The 9,475-nt window shown below is 36.5% G+C and overlaps 1 protein-coding gene and 1 pseudogene across 1 annotated transcript; one reads left to right on the top strand and one right to left on the bottom strand.

The window, feature by feature from the left end:
- The first annotated feature begins 285 nt into the window (after positions 1-285).
- Positions 286-1,503, top strand: LOC132613620 (2-hydroxyisoflavanone dehydratase-like). The gene has a single exon (XM_060327759.1). It carries the CDS (start codon positions 392-394, stop codon positions 1,358-1,360), a length of 969 nt encoding a protein of 322 aa, XP_060183742.1. The 5' UTR covers positions 286-391; the 3' UTR covers positions 1,361-1,503.
- A 2,724-nt stretch (positions 1,504-4,227) lies between these two features.
- On the bottom strand, positions 4,228-5,302 carry LOC132615879 (2-hydroxyisoflavanone dehydratase-like; annotated as a pseudogene).
- Between the last annotated feature and the right edge of the window lie 4,173 nt (positions 5,303-9,475).

Below are 9,475 nucleotides of genomic sequence, written 5' to 3'. Positions count from 1 at the left end.
ATTAGATGTTTTATGTTTTATTATATTTCAATTTACAGCCGGGGCAAAATAGTAATTCAACTTTGAAAGTAGGAGTTTTCACTAGTATAATATGATAACTAATCCACTCCAAAATTAGTACTGGTGATACGGACCAAATTCGGATGATTCTAAATCGCCAGTACTGCTGATTTGATTAGTCAACAATAATACTCCGATAAACTCTTCAAGTAAACCACGGAATGTGACCATCAAAGAAACTTCTTGTGGTGCGAAGTTTCATTTATTTTAATCATAAAGACCTTGACTCAAGGTTATAAAGAAACCGAAGAAAAACTGTATTTTGCAATAACATTTTCCTAGTGAGTTGTTACCTACAAGTCAAAATTCATCATAGAAAATCAGTAAATTTATGGATTCCGACGATAATGAAGTGGTAATTGATCTTTCTCCGGTCATCCGAGTCTACAAAGATGGCCAGGTTGAACGTATTTTCCGTTCACCTCACGTTCCGCCATCACTGGAAGACTCAGACACGGATGTTTCCTCCACAGATATCACCATTTCATCATACCTCAAAGCAAGAATCTATATCCCAAAGCTCTCAAGCACCACAGCTAATACTAAACAAAAGCTCCCTATCTTAGTTTATTATCACGGTGGCGGCTTTTGTGTAGGCTCCACTTTCTCTTTCCTCTCTCAACGTTACCTTAACCTCTTAAGTTCTGAATCTAATGCTATTATCCTCTCTATAGAGTACAATCTAGCTCCAGAACATCCTTTGTCTACAATTTACGAAGATTCTTGGACAGCGCTTCAATGGGTCGCTTCTCATGTTCTTGAAAATCCGAGAATAAAAAAAGAACCATGGTTGATTGACCATGGAGATTTCAATAAAGTCTTCGTTGGTGGCGATAGTGCTGGAGGTAATATAGCTCATCACCTGGCACTGAGAGCTGGTATTGCGTGTTTGAATGGTAAAGTTAAAATCTTGGGTGGGATTCTTTCTTTTCCATACTTTCTATCGTCGAGCCAAAATAGGAGAGATAGTTCGTTAAGTAAGATTTGGATGTTTGTAAATCCATCAGCTGAGAATGGAATTGACGATCCAAAGATTAATCCTTTAGTTGAAAAAGCTCCAAGATTGACAGAGTTAGGCTGTTCGAAGATGTTAGTGTGTGTGGCCGAGAAAGATGAGTTGAGAAATTTGGGAATACACTATGCAGAAGCTGTGGAGAAAAATGGAAAATTAGTAGAGGTGGTTGATGTTGAAGGAGAAGGTCATTGCTTTCAAATATTGAATCCTGAGGGTGACAAAGCCAAAGATTTGATAAAGCGTATTGCTCAGTTCATCAACAGTGAAGCCTTCAACAAACAGTGAAGCACAACTGTGTTCATGTATTCATAAGTAGCTAGTGAGGAAATAAAATGAAATACTACTTCTTTTTGGGAATAAATGGATTTCTTTTGTGTAAATCTAAGACTCTTATCAGTAAACCTAAAATTTTGCTTGTGTTTCCATTATATCTAAATCTAAAAGATTTTAATCTAAAATTCATGCCATGCCATTCTGAGTGACCACAAACGATGTCACAAAATCAATAAGTTAGAATTGACTTGTTACTAACACTCATTCTACGACTCGAAGCGTACAACCAGAGAGTAGATGGGCCATTGGTGGAGGTGGACTTAATCTTGTAAAGAAGAAATATCAGTTTTTACACCCAATACAAGCAATTGTATCATTCCATATAATTTACGTATGAACTCCGATAATTTATGTTCTTTATCACCTTTGAGAAATCAGAATGTGCAGTAGTATGTGTACCAAATACCTTGGTTCATAGACAGTGGCGGAGCCAGGATTTTCACTAAGAGGGTTTAAATTATAAAAAAGTAAACATACGAAGAAGTCAAAGCGGGTTGATGAGCTATGATACTTTATGTTTTGATGATTTGACAAACTCCACTCAAGGCACCAGAATGCAACTATGTGTCTGAGCTTCAGGGGGAAGAAGTGAGAAATCTGGTCCTTAGGGGGGAATACAAAGTACGTTTTTTTGTCATCATCAAAAAGGGGGAAATTGATGAGTTATGATACCTTATGTTTTGATGATTTGACAAACCTTAAGGAACCAGATATGATCAGGTTCACTTGTTGAATTTTGTCAACCTCTTAATACCTCATATACTGCTATGTTGGCATGCTCCTTGAAGAATCAGATGCAATTAGTCACACTACACAAGCTGCAGGATATGTTCATATATGAAGGACCAGATATGTGTTCAGAGAGACCAGATGAGATCAGGTTCCCAACAGGATATGTTCATATATGAAGGACTAGATACGTTTTCAGAAGGACCAGATGAGATCAGGTCCCCAGTTATTGCTTGGTCAACTGTACAGCTGTAAAGCTACTGATATTGCAGACTAGATATGTCTTCAGAGGGACCAGATGAGATCAGGTCCCCAAGCTATTGCTTGGTCAACTGTACAACTGTAAAACTACTGACATTGCAGCAGTGTAGCAACATAGCAGCAGAGTTGTTGCAGCCCGTTTAAGAACAGATGAGGGACTAGGTCCCTGGATCGTTGAAAAGTCAGCTGTAAAGCTGTAAAGCTGCTAACACTGTAACAGTGCAGAAGTGCATCAGTACATCAGCAGAGTGGCTTGACCAATGGTCCAAAGTTTATGGGCTATCACCTTAACTCTCTCCCTCTACATATACAACATCATGCTCCAAAATGAAGACTCATTCTTGCACAATCAAATTGCTCATATACTAAGTGCAAATCTCTACCTCTTGAGGTGCTCTCAAGAGCAAAGATCCAACAAATAGAAGGGCCAGTTCTCACAAATGAATATATTTGAAGTCCTTAGGTTTGTTTGAGTCATTGTATTTCGTTCTATAAATTGTGAACCTACTCTTCTCTTTTAAGAAGCTGTTTGTAGGTATTTTAAATTCTCAGAAGTTGTTTGTAGCTTTTGAGTGGTACACTAGGCTACAATTAATCTAGGTGTATTAGTTGAATTCTCAGAAGTCGTTTCTAAGCAGTTTACCTACTTAAGCTTTTGAGTGGTACACTAGACTAGAGTTAGTCTAGGTGTATTAGTTTGAATGCTTAGAAGTTGTTTGTAGGCGGTTTACCTACTTAATCTTTTGAGTGGTACACTAGGCTAGCGTTAGTCTAGGTGTATTAGTTCGCTTGGCTAGATGTAGTCAAGAGTTACTTACAATAGGGTGTATTGTAAGGGTTGATGGGTTATGTGAGTTAATTCCTAGGCTGCAAGAGTTGTAATCTGAAGTTGCTTGGTGTTAGTGGAGTTGAAATCCTACGTGGTAGGTCGTGGTTTTTAATCTCTTGAGCTAGGAGATTTTCACGTAAAAGTCTTGTGTTATTTTCTTACTGCACTGTCTCAGGAAACTAGTAGATAACCAGGTCCCTTCATACATTGTTTGGTGAACGCACAACCTCTAATAGGTGTTCATCATTTTGATCCACCGAACCATTTTATTGATTTTCCACTGCAAAAAACACATACAAATAGACCGGGCTTTAATTGCCTCTAATTTACCTCACCCCAGTCCTCATTACTCAGAAAAGGAAAACATTACTATTCTTGCTATGCTATTGTGTGTACAGCTCTGCTATCTATCTCCTATCTTTACACCTTTTCTTCCTATACATTATGTCAAAAGTTCTTTGTCTGCATTCTTGTTGGACTTGCTTGCTTACCAGGTGGGGCCTTGGTACTCTATGACTCCACAGTGCTTCATTTCTTGCCCTCCATATACGATATATTAGTGCATTTACTATTGCCCGAAGGAAGGCTTTGCTAACCTTACCTCGAGCTCTTCTTGCGGGTTCAACATCTACTATATATACATAAAAATAATTATAATCATGTATAAATAGTGTTTTTTTTTCCGGCGAAGGGGTTTCGGATACCCCTCGGCCCTATGTGGCTCTACCCCTGTTCATATATAGGTGAAATTCAGATAAAGAAAATATGTGTTGATATTTAAGCTAGCTAGGCTCTTCAAGAAATATTATGGAGGCAAACATGGAAATTGGAACACACTCAATACATTAATAATATATATAAATTACTCCACTCTCACCCGAGTTTCTTTAGGTGACGACAAAAGAGACTTCTAAACTGATCACACCTAGTAAATAATGGCATGCATACGCATTATGAACTTGGTCACAAATAACAATGCACCTAAATATCCTGCTAAAACTCATATAGATAACACAACATGCACCTTGTAATTTATTTTCAAACAATCTGAAGAGAAAAAAGGGCAGTGGCTAGCTATTGCAATATGCTCAATAGCAATTTTATTTTTGTTCTGAATGAAAGAAGCATAATGCATCATCATATCTTTAGCTTTCTCAGTTTCAGGTTTGTATATCTGGAACGAATGACCTACTTTTTCAAGTTCAATGACCTCCAATTCTCCTTTCCACCCGCCTTTCTTCACACCTTCAACAAATTCAATAAAATTTTCTCTGGAAATGTATTCATCCTTCTCCGCTATACATACCAAAAGTCTTGAGCAACCTAACCCTGATAAACTAGGAGCATTTTTAGCAAGTGGATTAATCATTGTGCTATCAATAGGAGACAATCCTGATTCTAATGCTGGACAAATGTTGATCCAAATCTTGTAAGGTATACCCTCCCGATTGATTTTTTCGATCAAGTAAGTAAGGGAAAGCAAGAACATATTTCCACACCCCAATTTAAACTTTCTCTACCAGCCCTCATTGTCATGGTAAAAACTATATTGACGCCAGCACTGTACCCAACTAAGAAGAATTTACCAAAATCTCCATAGGTTCTTAACCATGGGTCATAATTGGTAAGAGTGGTAGTGGGGTATTTATTAGCGTGGGACGTGACCCACTGAAGTGCAGTCCAACAATCTTCGTAGATTGTTGGCACGTCATTCTCTGGGGCTAACCTATAGTCTACGGAGATGACAATGGCGTTTAATTTAGAAGCCAAGAGGATCACGTAACAGTGAGTTCAGTTGAAGAAAGCGGATTCGATAACTAGTCCTCCGCCGTGATAATATATTATTATGGGAAGTTTTTGGTCAGAAGTGGTGTTCTTTGGAAGATAGAGCCTAGCCGAGACAACAAGCGAGATGGTGATGTCTTTGGAGGAGACACCAGTAATTGGATCTTCCTGTGATGGTGTAAGATAGCATGTGCAATGTACGTCGTAGAAACGCTCAACTCGACCATCTTTATAGACTCGAAAAAAAATGGATAGACATCTTTGACCACCTTATTGTTGTCGGAAACCATGATGACTCAATAATTCGTGCCTTTGAGGCTTATGAGAATTGGATGTCAAGCATTGAAGTCACCTTTGGGTTATGGGATTGGTATGGCTGGACTCCCCTCTCTCTCCCTTTGTAAAATGAGAAAGCATTTTTTACAATAAATAATAAACTAAATAAACTAAAGAGGCCTGCTTGAGATATTTTTGCGATTACATTATTGCTTGCTCTAGTAGTTCGAGCCTCCTGCCAAAAATAAGATGAGGGGTGTCGTTTATTAACCTAGAAACTAGTTGAAAAAAGAATAGGACAAAACGATAGAAGTATATCACTGCCAAAAACAAGCTATTTATCTACGTGGGTCTACCAAGGGACAAATTTCATGTCGCTCTTCCGAGGGACTTTGCCACGGCAGCCCTCGAAAAATTCAAATATTTTAATTTTTAATTATTTTTTAAAGATACCGAGGGACATCCCTCGGTAAATTATGCTACTTTTTTTTTAAGTCAACTTTTAATTGACTATACCGAGGGACTCTCTCGGTACATATAAAAAACAAATTAAAATTTTTGAGAGAGACCCTCGATAATATAAATATAAATATTCTGAATTTCTGTTTTCCTGTACCGAGGGACACCATCAGTATATTAATATAAAATAAATGAAAATTAAATAAAATGAACTGAGGGAGTCTCTCGATAAAGTAGATTTAATTATTTTCTTTTTTAAAGTATCAAGGGACGTCTCTCGGTTAATTAAATATCTAAATTTGAGTATTTAATAAATAATTATTTTATATATTTTAAAAAAAAATAGCGATGGTGTCAATTGGTAAGTCCCTTGGTAATTGTTTAAAGTTTTTTTTTTCCTTTTTTCATTTATATTACCTTTCTAGACTTATCCTGAGAAAATTAAGTAGTACCACTTATTTATTATACCGCGTAAAAGTGTATAGTGATAGCACTCTAAAGAACGTTATAAGTGATAAGTTTAAAAAGTGATAGTATAAATAGAAGTGTTTTTAGTGGCATCCTTAATAATAAAAGTTAATGATTATTTAGCTTATAAATTGACAACAGTTAAAGTGCGTTGTATTAGAGGTATTGTTAAGTAATGTTAGTGAATGATAAGTCTATTACATAATAATTCCAGTAAGTAGAAGTATATTAGTGGTATTCTTAAGTAATATTACTGATTGATTAGCTTATAAATTGATAATTACACTAAGTAGCAGTACATTAGTGGTATCTTTAAGAAATATTATTGATTGATTAGCCTATAAGTCAATAATTACAATAAGTGAAATTGTATTTGTGATATTCTATTATGTTACAACTACTTAATGAGTCTGAATGATTATCAAAGATCTGTAACAAAGTCTTAATATCATTAACATGTTGATTAAAAATTTCTATAAAGATAGCAGTTCACCACTTCCTCCATTTAATTATCGTCACCGCTATGACATCCCCATCATTATCAATTATTGTCATCGCCCACCATTATTAACTATCAGTACCCACAACCACCGTCATTGTCAATTACTACAATCAACGTACAATGCCACTAGTCACTATTTACAATCATCACTACCAACCACCATTTTTACAACAATCATCGTTCATGCCTGCCTGCAATCACCACAATCAATCACCACTATATATCGTCAATCACCGTCATCATTCACCACTATATATCGTCAATTACCATCACATTTACCAACATTATTAACTATCACTATCAATCGCCACCACCAACTACTACCATCAAATTCTACTACCAGCATTCATTACCATAACTACTACCGACCATACCACCATTAGCCGTCACCATCTTCAATTGACACCCATAACACCACCTCCGGTCATTTCCACCACCGACCTTCATATAATATTTTTAAAAATATTTTATTGATAACATATTAGATTTTGTATTGTATTAAATTTCATACTATGTTTTTTTAAAATAAAGACATATTTTTCACATTCAGACGTCGTAGAGCAAACAGTTTTAACTCTTAATAATGTAGTTGTTATGTCCCGTATTTTTATACATTGGGACAACCCGGATTAATTATGATAAGTTAGGGCCAAGACCTTTCCGGGATTTGAAGTCGGGATTTTTGACCTTTGATTTTATTTTGAGACATAAGTTATATATGAAATTGTTGGCATTGAACACTCAGGAAAAATTGGGACCATAATTCAAACAAATTGGAATTTAAAAATCTTGCCCAAAATGGCCTTGTGGCCTTGTAAATGGGAATTGGTCCCACACATTGTGTGGCCAATTTTAAATGGTCCAACACATGTGTGGGCCAAGGACATGGAGATATTTTTGTGGAACCTTAAAGGATGAAGACTAAGTCATCTTTTTTTTCTCATTCAACACTTAGTAAATAAAACAAGAACTTGGAGAGCACAACTCCCCCATAGCTCACGGCCAAGAGGAGAAAGACCCAAGTTCCATTTCATCTCTTCCAAAATTATTTCTTTGGTACAAATCAACTATTTTGAGGTCCCTAAGTAACGTGGAAGCATTGTTGGAGCGATCAAGTCATTTGTTTAAGAGATCGCAAACCCTAACCCATTGAGGAATTGAAGAAGAAAGGTAAGTTTGATCTTGTTTTATGTGTTGTGAACATTTTATTCATGTTGTAGTATGTCAATATGGATGAAAATCATGAAATATAGCATGTTGGAAGTGGGTTGTGTAATGGATGTGTGAGCCGTGTGTGGGGTATGTGGGCGTGCAAATGGGTGTTGAAAAATTGAATTGATGAATTAATTCTTGTATCATGTTAGATTATTGTAGAGTGGAGAAGAGAATAAAAATCATCAATATATGTATATACGTGGGTATGGCCGTGTATATAGTCTCCAATTTGTAGCAAAGAATGAATTAATATCGCTTGGTGTTTTAGTTGTTGTCGTTATGAATTCTAGTTTGGAAATGAAAGTTTAATGTCCCAAAATGATATGGTGAATTGTTGCGGACTGATTTGAGGCTTATTGTGCGTTTGACGTAATTTGTATATCCATGAAAATGACATCGTTATATTGTGAATTGTCGATACAAATCATGATTTGAAAATGAGGAATGTGTTAAAAAGGGTTGTTCTCGGTTGGGGACTGTTTTCGGCCAACTTGGGAAAATTATTGGATTGTTGGAAAAAAATTATGTGAATTGTTTTGGATGTTCTTGAATATTGTTGGTAAGGATTCGGGTTGGAAATTGAATGTATGAGCGATAATGAGGCTTGAATGTAAGCCGTCAAGTTAGTTATTATGAATGTTGTTGAATGATGAAAAAGAGAGTATTAATGTGATATTGTCTTTCGGATTGGTTATTGGAGTTGCTAGGTTGGTTATTGTTGTTGTGTTGTTGATTTTGGACGAGTTAAATTCTCGGGTTGGCCTATTTACAGGGGAAGTGCTGCCGAATTTTCTGTAGAATTTAGAGTTAGTTTGGAATAAATTGCTTAAGTACCCATGGCTAATGTATGATATTCGTTGGCGTACTTGTAGACCTTGGAGAGCCCGAGGCGTAGATTGGGATTAGCTTTAGATTGGCTAGCTTGGAGTGCGTACGAGGTATGTAAAGCCCAATCCTTCTTTCTTTTGGCATGCTTTAGTTTTCAATAGGCTAGATTATAAGCCTTGAGGAAAATTCTAAGATTCGAAATCCGAGCATGTTATGATCCTTATATCCTTGGCACTCTTATGTATGATTTGGTGAAATATGAACCATTATGCCTTTGAAATAATCGCTTTCCGAACTTTGCATAGAAAGGTTTCACTTTAAAGAATTTCGAAATTCTTGAATGCCATATCCTTCGCATAAAGGCTCGGATTGTTCCAATATTTTTATAGAAGTTGGTAGTGAGTATGTTTTCCATAGGCGGGCCCGACTCGGGTCGATACCCGTCCGTGGGTCCCGCGACTTTCCTTTATGTAATTCGGAGAATTTTTGAAAGAATTTGTTATGACTATTATTTCAATTTTCAAGTATGGTCATTTTACTTATGTTTGAGTTCATGACAATGATTTTATGCATATGGCTACTCACGACTCTACTCGTGCATTCTGTTATCTCTTTCGCCGAGTCCCGGGCCGGTTCTGTTGTCGTGCGCACTTTGATATACTCTGGAGTTATGTTGTGTTTATGATTCATCGAGCCACTCGCTAGAGGGCTATGT

This window comes from Lycium barbarum, chromosome 1 (genome assembly GCF_019175385.1).
Source record: "Lycium barbarum isolate Lr01 chromosome 1, ASM1917538v2, whole genome shotgun sequence".
NCBI classification, from domain to species: Eukaryota; Viridiplantae; Streptophyta; class Magnoliopsida; order Solanales; family Solanaceae; genus Lycium; species Lycium barbarum.
The sequence above is the reverse complement of the archived record's forward strand: the minus strand, read 5'-3'. Positions and strand labels throughout refer to the sequence as shown.

Coding starts and splice junctions, on each gene's coding strand:
- LOC132613620 (XM_060327759.1), top strand. CDS start 392: ATGGATTCCGACGATAATGAAGTGGTAATTGATCTTTCTCCGGTCATC.